This window comes from Anoplopoma fimbria, chromosome 16 (genome assembly GCF_027596085.1).
Source record: "Anoplopoma fimbria isolate UVic2021 breed Golden Eagle Sablefish chromosome 16, Afim_UVic_2022, whole genome shotgun sequence".
NCBI lineage: Eukaryota > Metazoa > Chordata > Actinopteri > Perciformes > Anoplopomatidae > Anoplopoma > Anoplopoma fimbria.
In genome coordinates this window covers 874,491-900,450 of record NC_072464.1, presented here as the reverse complement: position 1 = coordinate 900,450, position 25,960 = coordinate 874,491, and the positions used below count along the sequence as shown (strand labels likewise).

General features: G+C 41.5%; 2 protein-coding genes across 2 annotated transcripts; one reads left to right on the top strand and one right to left on the bottom strand.

Annotated features, from left to right (window-relative positions):
* The first annotated feature begins 1,868 nt into the window (after window positions 1–1,868).
* sestd1 (SEC14 and spectrin domains 1) lies at window positions 1,869–20,832 on the top strand. The gene is made up of 19 exons (XM_054615087.1): window positions 1,869–2,094; window positions 5,369–5,438; window positions 5,563–5,671; window positions 6,848–6,938; window positions 7,048–7,161; window positions 10,635–10,748; window positions 10,882–10,976; window positions 11,117–11,172; window positions 12,935–13,000; window positions 13,624–13,781; window positions 15,702–15,824; window positions 16,603–16,797; window positions 17,212–17,326; window positions 17,432–17,597; window positions 17,912–17,993; window positions 18,088–18,210; window positions 18,364–18,555; window positions 18,791–18,894; window positions 19,541–20,832. The coding sequence occupies exons 2-19, from the start codon at window positions 5,369–5,371 to the stop codon at window positions 19,824–19,826; spliced, it is 2,259 nt and encodes a 752-aa protein (XP_054471062.1). The 5' UTR covers window positions 1,869–2,094; the 3' UTR covers window positions 19,827–20,832.
* Window positions 20,833–20,908: 76 nt separating this feature from the next.
* On the bottom strand, window positions 20,909–24,558 carry dnajc15 (DnaJ (Hsp40) homolog, subfamily C, member 15). The gene is made up of 6 exons (XM_054615524.1): window positions 24,435–24,558; window positions 22,679–22,730; window positions 22,367–22,440; window positions 22,129–22,205; window positions 21,936–22,006; window positions 20,909–21,369 (listed from the first exon to the last, which is right to left on the bottom strand). The coding sequence occupies exons 1-6, from the start codon at window positions 24,537–24,539 to the stop codon at window positions 21,299–21,301; spliced, it is 450 nt and encodes a 149-aa protein (XP_054471499.1). The 5' UTR covers window positions 24,540–24,558; the 3' UTR covers window positions 20,909–21,298.
* Between the last annotated feature and the right edge of the window lie 1,402 nt (window positions 24,559–25,960).

The window sequence follows — 25,960 nt, the reverse complement described above, 5'->3', positions numbered from 1 at the left end:
GCACAGAGCTGCCAGGGTGTCCTGCATGGGGTGGGAGGTGTTGTTCATCAGGGATGACAGCTTGGCCATCACCCTCCTGTCTCCCACCACCTCCACCGTATCCAGTGGACACCCCAGCACACTGCTGGCCTTCCTGACAAGCTTGTTCAGTCTCTTCTTGTCAGCTGCTGAGATGCTGCTGCTCCAGCAGACCACTGCATAGAAGATGGCTGATGCCACCACAGAGTCGAAAAAGGTCCTCAGGAGGTCTCCCTGCACTCCTGAGGACCTCAGTCTCCTCAGCAGATACAGTCTGCTCTGACCCAACCTACTTGGCTCCTGTAGCAGCAGTAGTTGCAGTTGTGTCAGTAGTAGCAATTCTACATTAAGAGATTCAGATAGGTAATTTAAACTGGAATTTTTTTTGTTTTGTATAGAAAGAATATATTGTTTGGTTTCTACTACGTTGAACAAACATATGGATATATGTAATATGATGAATAAATTAATGAATCAAAATGGAGTCATTCAAAACCTATAAATTAATCATTATATTCATGTATTGTTTGTTGACTTGATGTTTTCATATATAGGGCTTATTGTTTTGATTTGAACAAAATCTGATACTGAACGTCGGATCCTGCAGTTTCTGAGGGCACCTGAACGTCTCAGTGGGCTGAACGGGATGGGGCGTGGCCTGTCTGTGGCTCCGCCCCGGATCCGTGGCTCCGCCTCCATGAAGCTACAGGGTTTCACCGGAAACGAGGCAAAAAAGCCCACAAAATAAAATAAAAAAAAACATGAAAATAAATGCCTAAAAAAAAACTAGGCCAGAAAACATTAGCTGTACATTCAATTTAAATTTTCCTTGAGATATTGCACTACTGATCTTGCACATTTGCTGAGATACCACAGCCCTATATACAAAAAACAAGTTAATATCCCCGATTTCATTCCTAAGAATGTTTCTTATGTGTCTCTATATTCAATGTTTTAATAGTACCTGACCATGTAAGTCCTGCATGCTGTTTTTTTCCTTGCTAATATTGATATTCTCTTTTCTATTTATAATTCTGCATGCTTATAAATGATCCAAAATAATATATTAAAGTATATTCTAAGGCAAAATATAAAAGTGACATTAATTTTAGTAAAAAGACACATGCGAGACAAACAAAGAATGGGAGATATTAATATTAATGGAAATATGGACTAAATAAGGTAACATTGTACTGCATGGACACTAATTGAGACATGCAAAACAGAAGCATTTATAGTACATGAAATAGATAAATCACTCTGGCACAATTACATTACATTACATTACAGTCATTTAGCAGACGCTTTTATCCAAAGCGACTTACAGGAAGTGTATTCAACATAGGTATTCAAGAGAACTACTAGTCACCAGAAGTCATCAGTGCATCTCCTTTCTTAAACAAGCATCTTAAAGCATAAACCAGAGCAAAAGTATAGTGCAGAGGCAGATTACTACGAAAACAATAATTGCAACAGACTAATACGAATATAGTAAGTGCTACAAACTACTACGAATACAATAAGTGCTACGAGGAAGACTCAGGGTAGTACTTCTACTACAATAAAAGCAAAGCCACAATAAATAAATACATTTTATTTGTCCACAAGCTCAGACATCAAATATTTGAATGCATGTACACATACTTTAAATGTTTTATGTATTGAAAGTAATAAAGACAAAAATACAAACAAAATCGAACAAATTGTTTACAGATACGAATATGGATAAGACATGTTATTGAAAATGCCCATTAGCTATTTTGCATGATATTCAGTCCTCATCCCTGGTTCCTCCAGGCTTTTATTTTGAATGTCGCTTTACCGGAAGTCGTCTCCTTTCATCGGGCTTCACTGCGGCTGCGCAGAGGCTCCCTGTGTTCCACTGTTGTTCAGAGCTAACGGGGAGAAAACTGGGATGTTCAGTGTTCAATGGAAAACAGACTGAATATCCGCTGACAAGAAAGAGGAGAGGAGAAAGAGGAGGAGGACGAGCTGCCGAAGAGGAGAAGGAGAGACACAGGAGGAGGAGGAGGAGGAGGAGAGGATACAGGATAATGCTGCAGATCTGACTGAAAGGTAAGAAAAGCCGATCAATACTTATGCTGATCGATCAGAAGTTGTCGGTGCTGCGTGTGTCTGCGGTGAGGGAGGTTAGAGCCGCAGCCTGCAGCCTGCAGCAGCTGAATGTAGGTCATTGTGTCTGTGGGCCGAGCCGAACCGAGCCGAGACAAACCGAGCCGTGCCGGGCCGTCCTGCCGCTGCAGCCAGGCCGCAGGCAGGCTGAGGAGGAGGAGGAGGAGGAAGAGGAGGAGGAAGAGGAAGCCCGGTGCTGCAGTAACCAGACTCCTTTATTACCACTAATAACACGATGGTGATGATAGGAACACTGTCTGTATCACATCATACAGAACAGGAACACAACACATGTTTAGTGACAGTATAGAAGTAAACACAAGTAGCTAAAATATTAAACCAACTTGAACACTTGATGTTCTGGTTGTGAGTGTTTCTCTATAACAAATAATATTCATCTCTAAAACAGCAACAATGAAAATTACAGTTTGGGGTTAAAAATGTTTAATTTATTTATAATTCAACTCTAGTAACATAATAAAACATAAACAATGCCACCATGAGGGCCATGGACAGAACACACCTGAACCTCCTCAAACATGTGTCCCATACCTATGTCTCAATAATAACATAGGTATGGTATAACATAGTGTGAATATATATATATATACAGTATATATATCAAACAATGTAATAGAAGGAGGTTTGCAGTACTAATGATAGTTCAGTGCATGTACAATATCAAAGTGTGGAACACTAGTTAGTGATTCTAACCAGAGAATGAACTAAACAGATTGATTCATAATAATAATCACAAAATACAATATAAACAACATTTGCTCAGTGAAACTGAAAGATTTCAGAAGGAGTAGTAAAACATTTTTAGAGGTATCTTTATTCATTTTCTTAACTAGCGTTAGTTGAGAAGGTTGACAACACTCTCATGTCTGTCATCAGATATGAATCTGGAGACGGTTATCTTAGCATAATGTCCGGAAACAGAGGCAAACAGCTAGCCTGGCTCTTTCCAAAGGTTACAAAATTCACTTACGAACATCTAACTCTCAGAACATTGAATAATATAAACCAGTATCTATCATTGCATGATATAACAGTTAAAACAATGGACATTTAAACCAGCAAAGTGCAAAGCAAGGGTTGAAACAGACACCTATGTCTGTGTCTGTGTTGACAACAATTCAGTTCATTTATATATATATATATATATATATATATGTGTATGTGTGTGTGTGTGTGTGTGTGTGTGTGTGTTTATGTTTGTGTGTGTGTGTATTTATGTTTTGCATTTTGTTTCGCAAAGTTAGGAAAGCAACATTTAAATCAAGTCTGACACTGACCCTTTCATATACAATATGATTCCGGTTACTTCCACACAGTGACATAGAGCTTATTAAACACTGGTATTGGATTGGTTCTCCATATCAGCTGATACTAAAAGCTCAGGTATCGTTATCGGTATCTGACTGGAAGAGTCAGATTGGTGCATCGCTTCTTTAAAAATAACTGATGACACAGACAGAAAAAATTACAGACTGTGCTGAATGTGAAGCCAAGAATCTGAATCTGTTGGGAGAAATGCCAGCGGAGAGAAAATCCTTATGGAAAATCCCTGAGCTGTCCCCAATACATTCACATACTACTTCAGCTGGGTTTGTAGTTGTCGGTGCTGCTCCAGTGTTTAATGGTGACCCAGTGGTAGTCATCTGAGCAGTATGAAAACAGGTGGCATACAAAGCTGTAGGCTGGTGAATGAGAGTTAACTAGTGCATCCACACATGGACTAGTGGCTGAGCATGTGGACCGCTGGCTGAGCGTGTGGACTAGTGTGTGGACACATGGACTAGGGACTGAGCATGTGGACTAGTGTCTTAGATTGTGGACTAATGACTGAGACCTGGACTAGTGACTGAGACTGTGGACCAGTGACTGAGATTGTGGACCACTATGAGACTGTGGACTAGTGACTGAGACTAATGTTGAGACCTGGACACTGAGACTGTGGACTGAGATGTGGACTGTGTGTGGACACATGGACTAGTGACTGAGCATGTGGACTAGTGTGTGGACACATGGACTAGTGACTGAGCATGTGGACTAGTGCATGGACACATGGACTAGTAGCTGAGCATGTGGACTAGTGTCTTAGATTGTGGACTAGTGACTGAGACCTGGATTAGTGACTGAGATTGTGGACTAGTGTATGAGATTGTTGACCACTAACTGAGCATGTGGACTAGTGTCTGAACATGTGGACTAGTGACTGAAATGTGGACTAGTGTATGAGATTGTTGACCACTAACTGAGACTGTGGACCAGTAACTGAGACTGTGGACTAGTGTATGAGATTGTGGACTTCTAACTGAGACTGTGGACCAGTTGAGACTGTGGACTAGTGTGGACTACTGAGATGTGGACATGTTGTGACTGAGACTGTGGACTAGTGACTGAGACTGTGGTCTAGTGATTGAGCTGTGGACTAGTGACTGAGACTGTGGACTAGTGACTGAGACTGTGGACTAGTGATTTGAAACTGTGGACTAGTGACTGAGACTGTGGACTAGTGACTGAGACTGTGGACTAGTGACTGAGACTGTGGACTAGTGATTGAGACTGTGGACTAGTGACTGAGACTGTGGACTAGTGACTGAGACTGTGGACTAGTGATTGAGCTGTGGACTAGTGACTGAGACTGTGGACTAGTGACTGAGACTGTGGACTAGTGACTGAGACTGTGGACTAGTGACTGAGACTGTGGACTAGTGACTGAGACTGTGGACTAGTGACTGAGACTGTGGACTAGTGACTGAGACTGTGGACTAGTGATTGAGCTGTGGACTAGTGACTGAGACTGTGGACTAGTGATTGAGCTGTGGACTAGTGACTGAGACTGTGGACTAGTGACTGAGACTGTGGACTAGTGACTGAGACTGTGGACTAGTGACTGAGACTGTGGACTAGTGACTGAGACTGTGGACTAGTGACTGAGACTGTAGACTAGTGACTGAGATAGTTGACTACTGTCTGAGCATGTTGATTAGTGACTGAGACTGTGGACCAGTGACTGAGACTGTGGACCAGTGTATGAGATTGTTGACCACTAACTGAGACTGTGGTCTAGTGACGTGTCTTACTTGAGACAAATTACAGCAACCAAAATCTGTTCCTATGAACATGTGAATGTCATATAAATGAAGTATTTGAAGAAAAAAAATGGAACCTTTTGCCATTTATTCAAGGTGCTTACGTTTGTCAACAGATGTCCAACGTTACTGTGGAAGCGACCAACATGCTCCCCATCCTCAAGAAGAAACTGGCCTTTCTGTCAGGTAAAACACATACATACACACACACACACACACATACACACCATGACATAACATGTATACAGGACTCTATAATCTCGGTTTACATGCACTTTGTTCAGTAATCCACGGATCTGTTTCCTTTCAGGGGGCAAAGACCGGCGCAGTGGTCTGATCCTGACCATCCCTCTCAGTTCAGATCAGACCAGCATGGAGGAGCTCAGCGCCACCCTGGACTACCTGCTCAGCATCCCCAGGTATGTTTGGGGTCAACTCATCATCGAGGAGCTGCTGGATCTTTGTATCTAGGCTCCAGGCAGCGTCTGAATCCAGCATGTTCAGCTGTATTTTAAAAGGCTTAAAGGATGATTCCAGTTTATTACAACTCGTATTTGCCCGAACATCTGACGACCCTGATTATTAGATAATCCCTCCCTTTCCAACAGCTGTTTGTGAAGATATAAAAACTCTCTCTGATTGGTCCGGTCGGGAAAGTTTCCCCGAGATCAAGGTTCCAATCTGTGAAGACTTTTCTTACGTAAAAGTGAAGCATGAAATACTTCTAATAAGCATAATTTAGTTTGTTTTTCAGTCGCATACATATTTTTCAGTCTATTTTGAGCTCCGCATCACGATATTCTCTAAAAGCCGTAAAGTTTGTCAGCTTGACAAGTGATTTATGCACCGTTTTATTTCGGCAGTAAAGATGTTGGCAGATGCTTTCAACTCGTTATCACTTGTCAGGAATTTATTTTCCTCCAAAACACATTACACACGCTTTTTAAAATTCCGGTAGGTTAAACTGGGCTTCATAAAACACGGCTACAATAAACTCATAACACAACACTCTCTGTAAAAAGCTGGTGTTACACTATACAATATCTGATGCAGCGACTACATCAATGTATCATCCTCCAATATGATAGGATCATGATTATTCCTTACATAATTTCCAGAAAAAAACATAGTCTTATACCATAATTTAAGCTCTTATTCTTTACTTTTGGTTGTGGTTTGTATCGATTATGATAACATTTACCCGCGAACACAGCGGCCGCTTTAGTGCAATGTTACCATAACTGAAATGATATCCCAAAGTACAAATATAGGACCCAAGTTGCAAAAAAAAAATCCTCATTATGGTTTATGGTCTGTTATTGTTCCTAAGAGCCAGCTATAAAATAGCAGTGCATTTACAAGCTAACTTCTGATTTGGGGACTTATTTCTCCGATCTAATGACTTGGACATAAATGCAGCCTTCACAGTACAACAATTTCTTACACTTTTAATCAGTTTGGACGGGCAAACCAAATGCTGCATGAACAGGAAACCGTGTGGGTACATGTCGGTGTGTGTTGGTTGAATAACACTTAATAATAATAATAATAATACAATAATACTTGCCCTATAAAGTGCTGCTCCTCTCTCTCAGTCAGAAGTGTAAGGCTCGGGGTTTCACCGTTATCGTGGACGGACGGAAGTCTCAGTGGAACATCGTGAAGACTGTGGTGCTCATGTTGCAGGTACAAACACGTGATCCCAATCCCTATGATGTCATAAATGACATGATGAAATTGCCAGGATGTTTTAAAAGAAAAGCTAAGTACGATGATGCTATCGGTGCCGTTTCAGAATGTGATTCCGGCCGAGGTGTCGCTGGTCTGCGTGGTGAAGCCAGATGAATTCTGGGACAAGAAGGTCACGCACTTTTGCTTCTGGAAGGAGAAAGACCGCCTAGGCTTCGAGGTGAGTCTCCCAGCTGCCGCTCAACGTTTTGTTCTGGCTGATTTTTACTACGAACGACCAAAAAGGTTTTCTGAACCTATTTTTCATGAGATCTTTGTACATATGTTGAAATGTGAAAGCGTTTTTTGGGCTCAGGCGCACTCCAGCTGTGGGAACTTAACAACCTGTAATAAGGGGCTTTCCCTGACCTTAACTTTTCTGAACCCTGTGAGGCTTTTCATGTGTTTCCACTGCTTTTTTTTTTTACAAACTGAAACGTTGCAGATATCCAGTTTGTCATTAAAAAAAGCAACAGAGGGACCAACTGTGTAATTTTTTTGTCACGCTAGAGGCAACGCTCTAGAGACGACGCTGGTCCACCACATCCAACAACTATTGGATGGATTACCATGTTTTTTCTTAAAGACGCAGAATGAAGTAAACTGTTATGGGACAGACAACTGTAGAAGAAATGGTGCTGATATTCAATTTCTTTCACATTCTTTTTGTCGAATCCAAGTGTGCTCTGGGACCCACAACCCTTTTTGTGGCTCAAAATGGGCGTTTGCTCCACTGCACATATTATGATCTCTATTCTTTAATCATATTACACCTGTTTTTAAAGCGTCCCTGCACCGTTCAGCTCATAGACTTTTATAAGAAGTTCACATAATCGTCGTGTATCCACCCATTGGTTTCTGGACTGCCGTTTTGAAGCCTGGAGTTTGGCATTATTCCCCGTCTCTTATTTTGCCTGCACCATCTTGATCTTTTGTAACCAGTGTATGGAAGTGACCATATTTGGACCGCGGAGGAGTGACTCAGAGACACGCTTGTGGTAGCAACCTGTCAATTACAATGTAAGCCACGCACTAAAGCATACCCTGCTTTATGGTCTATTTTAATATCTCTATTTTAATGACTCTAAATGCACCATCATTTACTAAATAAACATCATACTGTTTTGAACAAGACTTGGAACTAGTGATTGAGACCATAAACTCATGTTAACCATGTTTACTGAGGTAATAAATCAAGTTAGAAGTAGGGTCATTTTCTCTTCTATACAATCACACTTATTTTCCAATGAGAAGAGTCGCCCCCTAATGGCCATAAGAGAGAATTAACTTGAAGGCACTTTAGCATTGGCTTCACATTTCAGAACTGGATGTTGCCGCCTGGTTTGGCTGTGTGTTGATTCCCCACTTCTCAGCCAGTTGTTAAGAAATATTCTGCTTCACTTATTGGCTTGCTTTCCCCAGATAGTAAAGGGAATCATATTATTGACTAGTTGTCCCACCACGTCTAAAAGGCAACCGGGTTTATAGCTGCTCTGAACCAGTGTGGAAAAACCCAGTTTTTATCCAACTCCAGAGGCAAACAGACTTTCTGAATTTCAGTTTTTGCTCTTGTGACAACATTGTAGTACAAAAGCACACACACACACACACACACACACACACACACACACACACACACACACACACACACACACACAGACACAGACTCTTGATTTGTGTTGTTTAGCTGATATCAAACAGAGAGAGAAACTGAGCCAGTTATGATAACCTTGAGCATCATTAACTGTCCTGAGTGCTACTGTAAACCTGAGCCGTGTGTGTGTGTGTGTGTGTGTGTGTGTGTGTGTGTGTGTGTGTGTGTGTGTGTGTGTGTGTGTGTGTGTGTGTGTGTGTGTGTGTGTGTGTGTGTGTGTGTGTGTGTGTGTGTGTGTGTGTGTGTGTGTGTGTATAAGTATAAGTATAAGTGAGTGTTTTGTACGTTGTGATTCTCGGCCAGCCTCCTCTTCTATTACAACAGATGGTTTTACAGACAGAGATCAGTAGTCGCTGTGACCCAGATTTCTACAGCCATGTTGGCTCTATCGTTGTTGCCACGGTAACCGGAGCAAGTTGGTGGGTGTGTAGCCAATTGTAAAGTTGCTGCTCATAATAGAAGTTTAGTGCGTTCAAAGACGCTCCAACATTTAAGACTCGGCTAGTCAACAGCAACAGTTTAATGTTGGGTTGTAGGATTAAAGTTCTTTGGAAAATAATGTGCTTGGATTGAGTTTGTTATTTAAATCTGTTAGAGCGCTGATCTTCTTCACTTTATTTTAATGCACACATACACAGCTGCTGGAAAAAAAGATTCCGGTGACGGTGTTGAAATGTGACTCATCTAAACTATGGAGTGTGTGTGTATGTCACAGTGGGGGGTGTGTCGTACAGCTGCTCTAGAGTCTGACCTTACATTAGAATAAACACACACACACACACACACACACTCTGAGTAGAGTCCAATTTCTCCGAGAGCATCTGCTGCAGCGACAGCTGGAAGAACGGCTCACTACCAGCTGTCTGACTGTCCAACGTTATTTGTAAAGCAACCGTCCATACGGGTGCAGGTCAGGGCACTTTATTGAGTGATAATATGAAAGGATAAAATGTACAGACGGGCACAAATATTGGTTAACGTCTTAATTGCAAAGGTCGGCTTAGAAGATGGTCTCCTGTAAAACCTGATCCAGATCAGCTCGCAGGCTGTTAATGAACAGTGAGCGCTCTATCTCCAGATTTAGAATGTGCTCTGGGAGACTGAAGTACGTCTTGTGATCCATGAACCCTTCTGGGTTAGCAGACTGATGCAGTGCTAGATATTTAATCGGTGATCAGCGCTGGAATGAACAACAATCACAAATGTGCCCCAAAACGCCTACATGAAACGGTTAGATTCCTATAGAATGAATGCTTAAAGGCTTAAATGCATTCTTAAAAAAACACATTCTTAAATGTATAGCTTAATCTGTAGGGATATATGTATATGGCAAATCTTCCATCACTGTATAGATATGGTTAAACAACAATACAAATTGTGCCTCTACCCTGTCAAGACTGAATGCATAAAATTAAGTAGGTGCCTATAAATATATCCTACAAACCCCAAATGTGATTTCAGTCAAACAAATGCGCATATTAAGCATGTTACATTTGTGTGAGTTGTGCCTGAACAAACAGACCTTAACATATGGAAAAAGTTAATAATAATACATTTACTCAGATCCCACCACAATACTAAATACAATATATTATTAGAATAGACGTCAGGGCCTCAAAGGAGCATTCATAATTATGACAGCCCATAATTCATTGTATCCAACATCATGCAGGCTTCAATATATTGAAACATGCCAAAGGAAAGCTTATAAAGTATATTTTCTCCTCAGGTATGTCAACAATATCAATATGTGCTTTTTGGGGAAATGTCAACCATTTGAAGAAGAATCACAGCTCAGATAATCTGATACATAATGCACAAATTTTGAATGTGGAATTAAAAAGAACCACACTAACTGTGAATATTTGATTGTAATGACGCTGACTCATCATCATGAGCTCCTTAATGCTATGTTGGTAGTGTTGGTATTTAGACAGCTCTTTTACACTTAAAGATAACAAAAGCTGACTCAGTGCTGGTGTGTGTGTGCTTCCTGTCAGGTGATCCTGGTGTCGGCCAATAAGTTGACTCGTTACATCGAACCGTGTCAGCTGACGGACGATTTCGGTGGAAGTCTGGACTACGACCACAACGACTGGCTCAACAAGAGACTGGTCAGTGTTTTATTTTCAATACATTGCTGTATTTGATATTTTACATCTAAAATTAAAAAAGAAAACCTTGTTGCTACGGTAACCTGGCGCCATGTCTAAGCCTGTTTGTTGAGATTTGTTTCATTTGTCGTAGGTTTTTGAGAAGTTCACCAGGGAGTCGACCTCACTGCTGGATGAGCTGTCCATTATCAATGACAGCGACAAGGGCAGCGCGGTGGACAAGGAGAAGTACGTTCACACACACACACACACACACACACACACACACACACACACACACACACACACACACACACACACACACACAGTCTAAAGTGTACGAACTGCAGACTGAAACTCAGAGCTGTGTGTCTCTCTGTCCTCTGCAGATCAGCTGACTGCGCCCTGTTGCCGTCCGTCGACCCTGAGACCGTCCTTCAGACCGGTAAATATTATCTCTTTACTTTAAGCCCATTTTCAGATATACACATCCTTACTCTACTGGAAAACTTAAGAGGGTGTTCTTGAATAAAAAGAGGACACTGGATTTGGTCCCCATCACTTACATTCAAAAAGCTTTAGGAGGGGATTATTTTTTCAATGGCCAGTATGAACAGTAGGAATAATCACAGCAAGCAAAACCTCTTTGGATGTTCATATAGACACCTGACTGTTGTTTTAAGCCAGACTTGAATATCTGTGAACCAATCCTTTAAAACCACTGCAAGTATCATTTCCTGTGCTCAAAGCAATTAAAAGCAGTTTAATAAAAATAAAAAAATTGCTGCTTTTAATGTTTTTTTGTAGGAGAATCTTCTCCTGTAAACTGATTTACCCCCTCGTAGTTCAGTGCAAAAATATAAAAGTTCTTACAGTAAATATAATAACCCAACCAGTGCCCTATTTTCAGCTCGAGTTATTTGCTAACTGTGAACACAACTACTCTCACTTGTTGTCATGAACTGTGGGTAGTGACTGAAGGAATCGTGCATCCAAGCAGCCAAACCTCCCAGTGCACGACAGAGTGAACTCCGTTTGTAGTCACACTCCCAGCTGAATGAAGAACCCTTCTTTAAGGTATATATTATAAACACAGCGGCAAGGAAACTAAAGATAAATATCAGAATCAGAAATACTTTTTGTTGATCCTCGCAGGGAAATTAGGATTACGTTACAATTGCTCCCATTCTAGAATATAAATATATAACTGATAAATTATAAGAAAATATAAATATGTGTGTAAAATATGTGCATCAATCTACAATATTACAATACATAAGGAAAAATCTAATTAAGAACTCTGTAAATGATGTGTGCTACAGCATATAACAACAAAAAATGAATGCAGTAACAGAGTAAACCACAGTTTAAGAGTTATAGCTGCTAATAGCAGTGGGGAAAAATAATAAATATATAATATACACCTCACAATCACATGAACAGTATGGTTGACTCGTGACAAAAATTGTGTGAATTATCTACTGAGCTGCAGGCTGCTGAACAGACAGAGAGGAGAGGACGAGAGAGGCTGTAAGTAAAGGTTGTAAAATTGTGAATAGCTTAATATTTATAGTACGTTAAGCCTCCCATTTTTTTCCAACATGGGTAAACTTGTCTCAACGTTTTTTTGTAAAATAAATTATCATAGGCATTCAACTTTATTTTTTTCATTTTACATAATTTATAGCATTGCAATTGTGTTATACTGCACAAAGGACATTTTGGAGTTCTCTCTGCTTTAGCCATGGTTTTGCGTTTTCCATAGAGGTGCAGGACTTAAATTAATTCAGTTAAGATCAAGGCCACAGAGAGAAAAATGTGATAGGAGCAAAAAAACGCCCCAAAACTGCTTGGGGTTCAGAGGGGAATGGGGGGTCTGGGGCCAGATTGGAAGTGGGCCTGCCTCTTGATGATGTGGGGGGTTGAGAAGGAGGTCTTGGATACTGTGTCGGCTACAACCAAGACCTGGAGCTAAATAATAGCCAAGGATGGATGAGCGATGGATAAACGATGGACGCGTGGATGGCTGCGTTCAGTGTACTGAGCGCTCTGTGTCTGCGGGGGCTGAAAGGAGGTCTTTGTTTGTGGTGCCACCATCCTCCCTCTGCAGCATGTACACAAACACTGACACGTTATTGTTTCAGAAGCTTTTTGTGTATCAGGCTTTTAAATCTCAACCCCCTCTCTCTCCGTCTGTCTGTCTGCAGGTCATGAGCTGCTGTCGGAGCTGCAGCAGCGGCGTTTCAACGGCTCAGAGGGAGGAGGACAGGGAGGTGAGGAAGCAGCTGTCAATCATCCAGGTGTCACTGTGTTAGTGGAGCTCAGACGGATGAATGATGAATGAATGAATGTCTTTTGTATAGTTTGGTGCAATTGTCTTTCTCTGAGCTGTTGTTTGAGATGGACAGTTGAATGAGGTCATTCCGTTGCTCCAGTGTTTCCACTGCAGTATGAAGCAGTGTACGAGGGTACTGCGTAGACTGCTTGAGTCCTAGGTACTTTATCACCCAACATCAGTGTTGGACCTCACTTAATGCTCTTGAAGCCAAATGGATGCAAATCCCTGCAGCCTGGTTTCCAGAAATCTGGTGGAAAGCCTGAAAGTGGAGGCTGATATAGCAGCAGATTAAAGCATTTGGTTTTGGAATGACTTGTTCAACAAAACACATAAGGCCTTGTTTGAGTGTCCACACATATTTGACCTTTTTCATGAGACGTTCGAGTGACAGACGTCAAAATCAGTCCAGAAAAGCTACCTCTTCTCAGACAAACTGTTTGAAAAAAAATACTTTTAATGTCCTGAAAAGGACCCACTGCAGGTACGAGATTAGACCAGAGATAAGGGGATGTTATCAACTTCACAGTTCTTCACGCCTGACCCCTCTCTCACCTCCAGGTCCAGCCTGGTGCCCCATGGAGGAAGAGCTGCTGGCTCAGCCTCAGGTGATGAAGCTGCTGGACTCGCTCAGGGAGCAGTACACCAGATACCAGGAGCTCTGCAGGCAGCGAAACAAACGCACCCAGCTGGATGAGATCCATGCCAAGGTCATGCAGGTAACACACACACACACACACACACACACACACACACACACACACACACACACACACACACACACACACACACACACACACACACACACACACACACACACACAGCTGTGACTCTCTGTCTCCATCTCTAGATCGAGTGTCAACATTCTGTTTTGTTTCACTTATTGGCCAGAATCTCACTTCTTTTTTCAACCTTTGGGATGATTCATGATTGGGGTCTTTTTTCTGCAAAACGCAGCGACACTAAACATGGCTGAGACATTAATGGTAGGTGGAATTGTTTCTAAAATCCTCTTAGACAGAGCCAGACTAGCTGTTCCCCCGTGTGTCCGGTCTATGTTTCACATGTAGACAAACTGATGTATGCTGTATACATCGCTACAATAGCCTCCTGAGTCTTTAGAGGTCTCCTGCCCCGCTTCTTTTATCATCCAGTCTTTGACCTTTCACCCTCAGAGACGGCATCAGCGAGTAGTGCTTCTGTAGAAGTAGACTCCACTGTGTTTACTGGGGCTCCTGCAGCCGCAGGGGCTGATGGGTAACACCACTGTCTTGGAGATGAGCCCGGGGTTGCCATGGGAACCGCACCATGTTGGTCGCTAGCCTGGAGGATTTGAGGTTGGGTGGGAGGTGGGGTGGCCTACTTCTGGATCGAACTGTGCGTGTGTGTGTTTGCTCTTTAAGGCATCACTGACCTGATAAATACAATTAAATCATGATCTTAGTGAAACACACATCTGGTTGACTGTTCTAGATGTCACTGCACTGTATAGTTACAAGTTTAACTCATAACTTAATCACTGCATCATTTTATCTGCAATAAACAAATAGTTGTAATATACATTGTAATGATGTGGAAAATTCAAATATTTTTCTAAGATAATTAAATAAAATGAGTAAATTATATTTTTAAAACCATAAAAAGATACACAATTGTTTTTCCCCATTTTCCCTATCAGTTAAATTTAAAGTTTAAAGGGCCACTCTACCAATTTTACACATAAGGTTATCTCAGATCAGACTTAAGATCTGGCCACTGACCTTACAAACTTGGGACGTGAGTTTTAAAAGGTGTGGGCAATTACTAGGCCGAGAGGGTCTATCGATAGAGTTGCATTTTGGGAAATGTAGGATCCAACGTGTCTTGGAGCGCGACTCATAGCTTCTTCCTCTTCTGCTTTGATTTTGACCTTCCTGTTTAAAATGCTTTTCTTTTTTTCTCCTCCAACTTAATGAAAGAACAATGCTAAATCCCGGGAATGCCCCTTTTAATATCAAATTCATAAATTCAGTTAAACTTCGATGAGGTCTGTATGTTTTCATTTAATTCCCTACCCTTACATGTTTCAGCTGTTGAATATCAATTCCGATTTAACTTTTTCATAATTCAGTTGGCTCTACTGTAACATGTTAATATATTTGTGGAAAACTTCAAAAAAAAAGAAAAAAAAAAGGGAAAAGTATCTTAAGGAAAAGTACTTTATTTTTTATTTTTTAAATGATAGATTTATGACAGTGAACCTTGAAGAAAATGATATGACGTTGTATCATGTTTGATTGCATCTGAACGTCATAACAGAGACCAATGGAGGCTGAGAGCCCCCTGCTGGTCGCTCTGCTGCACTGCAGCTCAGAGACTTCATGAGGCTGAAGGAGATCCTCACAATCAACATGCGTCTCCAGTAGACATTTTGAAAACATATCAGTAGGAAATGGCATATATAAATAATATAATTAATGAAGGTTCAATTAATTTATTTAGCTGCTTTAGTTTCTTGGCCCTGGTTTCTAAACTGTGCAAGAGCTCCAACTATGAGTCTGAGGGGAGAAAATGAATGGGACCGGCGCCTCCCACTTGCTCTTCCTCATTAGGAGATCACTAAATGTGTATTGTGTGTTTTTCTCCTCCTCATATCTCAGGTGGTCACCTGGCTCCAGGGTCCAGGTTCAGAGCTGCTGAAGACTCAGCAGGCGATCGGGGACTCGATGCGAGCGGCTCAGGCCCTGCAGCAGAAACACGAGGAGATCGAGAGCCAGCACAGTGTAATGCAACGCATCCAAGAAACACACACACACACACACACACACACACACACACACACACACACACACACACACACACACACACACACACACACACACACACACACGTCATCTTGTGACAAGCACGTCGATGAATCACATTTGGGGTTAGATACAGATCTGAGTGGAGTTTCCCCTTTGATGCTGTCACCCTGCTGTTTGTAGTCGCTGCCAGAGAAAAATACACTCTTAAAGCGTTTCACATGATACTTGTCATGTTGGGGTTCAAGTGATGATATCATCATCAGCATAAAAAAACTTTCACTTAAAGTCTGTTGTTCTTGCTTTTACGTGAAACTTTATAATGCTGCTGTCTTGACCAGGAGTCGCTTGAAAAAGAGACTTTAAATCTCAATGGGAATATCCTAGTAAAATAAATGTTACATCAAATTCTTTAAAATCCTTCATTGATGTCAGCCGACTGACTAAAATAACCCCTAATTTCACTTTACAAACATCAAAGAACCATTTTGATTTCTTTGCCAGGAGAAGTGACTCAAATTAAACAAACCGTCTTTAGCCTTTATGCTAAGCTAAGCAAAGCTAATTGTTTCCTGACTCCAACTTCATATTGGACGCACAAATCTGTGAGTGGTATCAATCTACTCAGCAAGAATGCCAAACTCTTCTCTTGAAAATGTCCTTTTCACTGTATATTACAGATCTTACCAATCAGTCAGAGTAAACCAAATATTAGAAACTTCATCAGACTCATTCTGTGTCTGTGTGTTTTTTACAGGAGTGGTTCGCGGTGTACGTGGAGCTGAACCAGCAGATCGCTGCCCTGCTCAGTGCCGGGGAGGAGGAGGAGGTGGTGGAGCTGAAGGCGCTGCAGCAGCAGCTGAGCGACGTTTGCTACCAGCAGGCTGCTCAGCTGGAGGGCCGGCAGAACGTCCTGCAGGCGGCACAGGGCTTCCACGGCACCACGCAGGAGGTAAACAGACACGCAAGCACGCACGCACACACACACACACACACACACACACACACACACACACACACACACACACACACACACACACACACACACACACGTTTAAAAATGAGACTTTTTGCACATCCAGTACAGATATTGGTCTGGGATATGTTTAGCCTAGCTTAGCACAAAGACTTTAGGCAGAGGGAAACTGCTAGCCCCATTGAAAGTGAAAAAGGAAACAAAAAAATTGGGGGGGGGGGGGGACTTTTAACAGCTCTTCAGGACGTAAACTGATGGATCACCTCTTGGTCTGTCCACAAACTAAATCCAGAACTTTCCATGATGAATCCAAATGTGGGCAAGTGGCATGAAAATGAAAGTGCATGTGATTTATTTTGAGTAATTAAAGCTCTGCCTCTGCCTCTGCAGTTGTCCCAGCAGTTGGACGGTCTGCTGGGCATGCTCTGTGCTGACGTGGCTCCAGCTGACGGAGCTTCGATTCAACAAAACCTCAAGCTGTTGGAGGAGAAGCTGCAGACTGTCGGTCAGTGCTCCGAATGAAAAAGCGTGTCCTCTGAAATGATAATGCTTTGTATTTCTTTTTTTTTTGTGGCATTAATCAGAGTGTGTTAATCGTCTATCCTTGCAGAGGCTGGTCTCGCTTCTCTGCGTCAGAAGGGGGGGCTGCTGATGGAGCAGATGTGCACCCAGCCGCCGTGGCCCCTGGAGGAAACGGAGAATCCCGCTGGGGAGCAGCAGGACAGCACTCAGCACGTCCAGACTGTGATGGAGGAGATGCAGCTCCGCAAGCAGAGGTAGCTGTGTTTCCTTTTTCTTTACAGAGCAGAAAAATACAACCACTGGTCAGATTTTCATCAAATGTTCCAATCTCATTCCTGCTCCTCAGAGGATGATCTGTTTTAAATTTTAGTGGCACCGTGACTTTTGCTCTAATGCCACCACTACAGATGAAACACTTAACAATAGATAAATCCCCAATATGTTGTTTGTTCTGCACAACTCTTTCCTATTAATGCTGTAATGTGCAATGCGCTGGTAGGGGGCGATAGCGGCGTGTTACACTATTAGTTAGGATACTTGAATGAGTGTGAATGTGTGTGTTTTGCAGGTGTGAGGACATGGTGGATGTGAGGAGGCTGAAGATGCTACAGATGGTCCAACTGTTCAAATGTGAAGAAGATGCTTTACAGGTAGGACACAACAACAACAACAACAACACACACGACAATACTTCCTGTATTGATGAGATAATCTGTGTGATAATCTGTGTTTGTGTGTGCTCAGTCAGTAGAGTGGCTTGGCGAGCTGTTGGACGCCCTTTTGAAGACCCACGTCAGACTGGGCGACGACTCTCAGGAGACACGGACCATGTTGGACAAACACAGGAAGTTCGTGGACGTCGCTCAGGTGAGACACGTCCAGACAACTCTAAGTATACTCAAATAAAAACATTTAAAACTGTCAACTTTAAGAGTTGAAAAAAGGATACATTTATGCTGAAAGTGATAACAGACCCACAATAACTCTGTCTCTACGTTTGTCTCCCGTCTCTTCCTGCAGAGCACGTATGATTACGGCCGTCAGCTGCTGCAGGCGACCGTCGTCCTCTGTCAGTCCCTGCGCTGCACGACGCGCTCGTCAGGAGACACTCTGCCCAGACTCAACCGGGTCTGGAAACAGTTCAGCGTCAGCGCTGAGGAGAGACAGCAGAGACTGGAGCTGGCTCTGAACTTCCACACCGCCGCCGAGAAGGTGAGCAAGATTAGAGACTTAGACCTAACCGTTTTTTATTATGATTGAGCTGTTGCAGCAGCAGTAAAAACGGCATGTGCAGTTGGGGCACTTGTTGGCGGTCTTTTCAGTAGAAGCAGCTGTAATCAACGTCACACACGGACCCTGGGACGCCGCTGTAGCTACCCAGACGTTGAAAATTTAATTTTGCCTTCGGTACTCATGTTTTTGTTTTTTTTTTTTTACTGTGTTTCAGGTGTTGCAGCAGGAATGTGTGGACCCAGAGTCTCTAGATGAGGTCGACACTTCTGGGAAAACTCTGCTGGACAGACTGACCTTGCCTGTTATCTTCCCTGACGGGTACAAACACACACACACACACACACACACACACACACACACACACACACACACACACACACACTCACACAGACACATATATATTATATATGTATATATATTACCGCAACAAAGCTTTCTGTCTAGAGAGCTTCATCAGCCGTAACCGACATTTGAGCACAGTGTAGAACGGCGGCCTCGATCAACGCTCGAAGGCCGGCCCGTATAAACAAATCAGAGAGAAGCTCAGATAAAACACACACAGAGGGAGAGTGAGTTAATTTCCTGCGAAAGTAGACATTTCTCCACTACTCCACTACAAATAGTTGTTTGCTGCTATAATAATGCCGTGAATAGGAATTTTAGCACCTTTAAACCTGCAATATTTGTTTTGTTTTTTTAGCCAGTTGCCCATCATTCACATATTCATATTTTATGTTGGTTCGATAACAAGCAGCGATCCGTTGTTGATATAAAAATAATAATTATAGCTGCTTTTAACCCTAAAATTAAGAGACTCACCAGCTTTTTGTCCCCACACGGGAGCTGAGTCCCCATAATATGACACACACACACACACACACACACACACACACACACACACACACACACACACACACACACACACACACACACACACGCCTGACTCGAATCCTTGTCGTTTCAGGACCGAGCAGTACTTCGGGAGTCCCAGCGACACAGCGGCGGCAGCGGAGGGCGTCAGGGAGCGCCTCATGCTGGTGGAGGAGCGACGCCTGCAGCTGCAGGAGGTGGGGCTTCATGATGATGATGAAGAGGAGGAGGAGGAGGGGCTAAACGGGCATGAGGCGCGGCTGGACGTGATCGGCGAGGAACTGAGCGAGAAAGAGGAGCAAGATGAAGAGGAAGAGGAGGAGGAGGAGGGGGCCAGGCAGGTGGATGAAGACTTAGAGAGGGCCACACAGGACTGCTAATGGACCGCTGACAGTTTATTCTTACTGCTGGTGTTTCTTTACATTACTTCATTTCCCATCAGCCTCACTGCTTTTTTCATCTTCCTGAAAGATGGGAAACATGTTGGATGTGAACATGTCACTCCGATCAGCAGAAACTGAGAGGGCTTTACCGCCGTACCTATAGCCATCTGGCAGATTCCACAACTGTAACATACCGGGATTATTAATATTCACATCTCCGGATGCTCTGTTGACGACGGGACCGACTGTAAAATAATCAGTTTGGATAAGAATTCTTCTAATGTACAGCTTAAACCATCTCCTCTTTCCCAGCATGCCTCTTGTTCACCTAAGTGGGTGGAGCTTCCATGGTGCTAACGTGGTTACCAAGGTTTCAGTCTGTGCCTCCCCCGACTTCTCGCCTTTTCTGCCACCCCGCCTCCTTTTATTTCCCTCCCCTGATGGAAGATGAGCTTGTTGGCCGTTACAGGAGGGGCGGGGCCACAGAGCATCAGGTGTGCAGCGACACGATGGCATTCCTGCACCGACGGTCCTGTACATTCCTCCCGTAGGAGCTTTTCAACGCTGGGATGGACATGAAACTCTCCGGGCTGAATGACATGTACAAATAAGCATAGGCATAGTCCCAAAGAGCAACGCAAACAACAGCCGACATGTCTTATGTTTCCCCTTTCTCAGAGGTTTCTTGTAGTTGTTACATCAGTGTTTCCATGATGCCTAACATCTCTTAAGGACCCAAACATTCTGACCACCTCGCTGTTCTGAATAAGCCCGCTGCCTTCATGACGGAAATCAAACCTGCGCAGCTTTTCTCTGATCCAGACTGACATGAGAATAGGACTGATTCCTTTTTCTATTTATTTACACTTTTTTCAAGCAAAACTCGGCGTGACTGGTTGGTATTTTTGACAAATAACTGCTGCTGTAAGTGTAACCGCTAAATACTGCGTCTTTGCTCTATGTCAAATAATATATACATATGACATCATCCTCTAAATAAAGAAGCGTTTTGAAGTTGCAGTCTGAAGTGTTTTTTATTTTATTTGTCTAAAGCTCAATCAACCACAGTCACTCATTTTAATACAAACACAACTACTGTAAATGTTTTCAAATAAAGTTTATTAAAAGAAAATTGTGTTTCACCACTTTCACACTAACTGTTCAAACATGGAAATATTTGAATGAAACATTGTCCCGCTCCTTAAAATAGATAATTTTATATGTCAAGTCATTTAAAGGCAATATCCTTCACTCTTGGTTGACACACATCTTCATATGTTCACAATGTTGACAAATTAAGTTGGAGATTAGTAACATTGTTAAGAATAAAACTGTCATGTCAATATATTTTTTTGCTTCCAGGTGCCCGGAGTGGATGCCTTGGTGTTGACATTGATGAAGCAGAACCACATAGCGTAGATCATCCGCACGGTAATGGGGGTCTTTAAAGTGTCCGTTAACGGTGCAGGTCATCGCCGGTTCTCCTTGTCCAAAAGGTCTTTGGCCTCGTTGATCTTAGCGGCGAGATACGGTGACCCACCTGCACACACACACAACCACAAGTCTTATTCCGTGATCACTCCTTTAACACTCAACCATCCATATTTTTTTCAATAACTGAAGTTAGGCCTGGGTCACTGGGTGATATGTCGGTGTAAGGAATGGGACATAAAAAAAATCCTTAAAGCAATAAATACATGTCTCCTTCTGGTACCAAGAATATGCTACTTATTGATTTGTTTCTTGTTATCAGACACATTTTAACCCGTCCAGTGAGCTCCATCAGAGCCAAAGTATAGAAATGCTTCACCTTTAGGGCACTAGGGATTAAGTCATTTCAATGACAGTGCTCGCCTTGCCACATGCAAATGTTTCACTGAAAAAGAGTTCCCTCCCGACACTATTCTGCAAGGTTACGGTCGCTGCATCTTGGGCTTTGTGCCGCCTAGGATGGTTTTAAGAAATGTAATAACCCAGAGTGTTTTTTCCCTTTACTGCACATAATCATGGATTCAGCCAGACTTTTCTCCAGCACTGACTCAGCGCTAGCTGCAGTTTTACAGACATCAGACTTTTCTCACATTGATGGTGAGAGTTTAAGCTTACCCTTATCTGGATGGTTCAGGACCATGATCCTCCGATGGGCCTCGCGTACCTTGGCCTTAGTGCTCACTGGGCTGGACACAAAAACAAATAACACATCTATGTGAGCAGCTGTGAGTCACACACGCTGAAGGACTTTCCTTAGAAGTTTTACAGATAACATTTAAGAAATATAAACCACAACACATCTCATTACCTGATGCCAAGAACGAGGCTGGCCTCTCTTTTGGACATCTTCTGCTCAAAACCTCCTTTGTAATATGATGAGAAAGCCTGTGGTGACAGAGAAGGATTATAGCTATGATTCACAATCCTTTTCTGAGGTATCTCAAGAGTTTTTTTGAACCATCTACAATGTGCACAACAAAAAAGACGAACGGGAATAGGCTACTGAACGTCAGTGTAGGTGTACAGGAGGTAAAATAATTACTCACCGATGAGGGCATCTTCCTCACAGTTTCAGAGAAGACCTGTCCCAGAGGCTTCCACAGCTGGAATGCATAGCGGCCTGGGGATTAAATTAATACATGAAACAGTTTTAAAACAAACACGTTTTCTAAATGAAAAGGGAGCAACAAAAAGCAAAGCAGAAATCTGAATCACACTTAAAATGTTATTATATGGCAGGAAGGAGTAACAAAATGAGTGAGTGAAAATATACCAAAACCTGAAAAAGAATAGTGCACATGCACATTGGGATGCTGTTATCTTGGCAAATTACTGATCTTGTATCAAACTATTCTTACCTGCAAAACCTGCAGCAGCCACACCGAGACCGACTGCGATCAGAGTCCCTCCCTGTCACCAAAACAAAACATCCAGCATTTACCACACAGCCACACCACACAGGTACTTATGTATACAGACAAACTGTCTGATTGAACTGTTTGCCAGTGTTTTTTTTGTGGTTCCTAAGTGGAATAGACATGCGTGCTCCAATAACACTTAGAAAACTTTAATGAGTACTTAAAGAAGCAAGTAGACTGATGGAGTTCCAATGTAATTATACATTGCCTATTTATATTTTAAGAAAAATGTTTTAACAAAAGGCTTTTTTTCTGCCATGTCGTGGTTCATATACTCAGGATCGCTTCCATTTTAGCCTCTAAAGTTATTTAATAATGTGCCATACTGATGCTCTGATTAAGTGACTTATACATATTGATTGTGTCATGGAAAGTTAACTTGTAGGGATTATTTTTTAATATCTAGAACGATTGTGCAGCCTCCAAAAGTGAAGTCATGAAGACTACTCAATATTATAAAATTATATATATTATAATTATATAATTATTTATATAATATAAAAATATATATTATATTATATTATATATATATCCAAAACAAAAGCCGTTTCTGTCCCAGTCAACTCTTTATGAAGCGAGTTATTCTACATTAGTAGTAGTTGCACTAATATACATCGTTCCACAATAGTGAACTGCAGTGTGAGCATTGTATGTGCATGCAGCAGAACATTACATTACATTACATTACAGTCATTTAGCAGAGGCTTTTCTCCAAAGCGACTTACAGTCAGTAGTATGTTACATATCATTCACCCATTCACACACTGATGACAGGCTACCATCAAGGTGCCACCATCAGACTCTAACTAACATTCATCATCAGTCCACACCGATGGCCTTCAGGAGCAATCATCTCTGATTTGGGCATAAGAAGATTTCAAACTATGTACAGTACCAGTCAACAGTTTGGACACACCTTCTCATTCAACTACTTTGAAGACTCTAAAATATAAAACACATTCTGGTTAGTTGAGCATTTGTTTGTTTACCACATAATCCCATATGTGTTCCTTCATAGTTTGGATGTCGTAAAAAAATAAAATAAAATAAAGAAAAACCATTGAATGAGAAGGTGTGTCCAGACTGTTGACTGGTACTGTACTTTAAGTATCTTACCCGACGTTGAGGTAGTAAAAGGCATTAAACATCTGCTGATATGCATTAATATGCATTAGCTTTAGGTGCTAAGACATCGTGACATTGAACCGACATCCAAAGGGCATTTATAATAAAGGTATTTATAATAAACGTGTTTATAATAAAGGTGTTTATAATAAACGTGTTTATAATAAAGTTATAATAAACGTGTTTATAATAAACGTGTTTATAATAAAGGTATTTATAATAAACGTGTTTATAATAAACGTGTTTTTATAATAAACATATTTATAATAAACGTGTTTATAATAAACGTAAAGGTATTTATAATAAACGGTATTTATAATAAACGTGTTTATAATAAACGTGTTTATAATGAGTAGTATTACTGTTAATACCATCAGCCCACCGGTCAAAGGGCCACAGCCACTGAGTCACCTGTTAGAGAGGCTGAGGTGAGCCGGTCAGTCTGCGTGTTAGTTAATACACACACACCTGCCGTGCCGTGCCGTGCCGTGCCGTGCCGCTAGCGGTCATTGGGTCATGTAACATGTAACATGTAACACATGTTAGTGTGACCCTGAGGACAGATACTCACCAGTCGTCGGTCTATGTCTGCGTCGCTCCTCGCGTTTGTTTTCGGAGCATATTCAGCATCTCTCATCACGTCTCCTCCGCCGACGCTCATCCTCACCTCAGCCATCTTCAGTCACGTGATTCAACCACAGTACATCCGCTTTCAAAATAAAGCTCAGTACATCCGCTTTCAAAATAAAGCTCAGTACATCCGCTTTCAAAATAAAGCTCAGTACATCCGCTTTCAAAATAAAAGCTCAGCGACCACAATGCGAGGAAGCCGAAGCAAGCAGCTTCCTCTCAAGTATCCGGCATCTTTTGGATCTTCAGAAACTCCGTTTCTACTCCTACTCCGGTTATCTTCAGTCATATATATTGACAATAAAACGAAATATGATATAAAACACAACCCTGCCTTTTTTCGTTTTCATTTAGAAAATATTAAAATATTAATATGTATATGTTTATATATATATATATATATATATAATATATATGTATATGTTTTGTGTTACATCTGCAACCACAACCACAGAGACACCGGAGCCAGCGGCACATCTGGAGGAGCCTAGCCGAGATCAGGCTGCTGTCAGCGGGATGCATGAGTCCGGTCACCGCCCGTATCTATATATATATATGGTATATCTATATATATATATATATATATATATATATATATATATATATATATATATATATATCTCCTCTCTGGTCCTCTCATATCTCTCTCTCTCTCTCTCTCTCTCTCTCTATATATCTATATATATATATATATATATATATATATATATATATATATAGATATATATATATATCCTCTCTGGTCCTCTCATATATATATATATATATGTGCACTTTTGATGATCACAAACATCAGGTTTATATTTTTATTCTTAAAAATGACCTAATAATAATGATAATAATAATAATAATAATAATAATAATAATAATAATAATAATAATAACACTTAATCAATTGCACTATCAATAATATGTCAGCTAGCTTATATGAAAACATCAGTGGGATTCAGTCACACAGTAGATTATTTTTTTGATTTCAGTTTGGTTTTGTTATCAGTGACCTGGGACAGAGTTGACAGCTCCACCCTCCATCAGTCACCCTCATCTTGGCATCAAACATGAATAGAAGCATATGTCATTTTATTTTAAGTGTAATGATATGATATTACATTAGTTGGTCAAGTCTGTCATTGGGGGCGTTAAAGATTTAAAGATTTAGAAGAAAGGTCTGAATCTCCTCTGAACGCTTTTTTTTTTGCTTTAGGAAACGCACCTAAAACCTCAGCTATAGTCTAATGACACAGCAGCAGCTCCCAATTGTTTAACCCAACATTGGGGTATTTCTCCTATGAATTCATACATGGCTTTAATGAGGAATAATTCAGGTCACAATCCAGTGTTTCATGCATGGAGCAATATCTTTTATTCAGTAAGTGCTTCCTCAAACAAAGGGCAGATCTTGTGGGGATTCAGTGTGGTTCACATTGAATTGTACATCTACAGTGGATCAGTTTTATAAGTCCATAG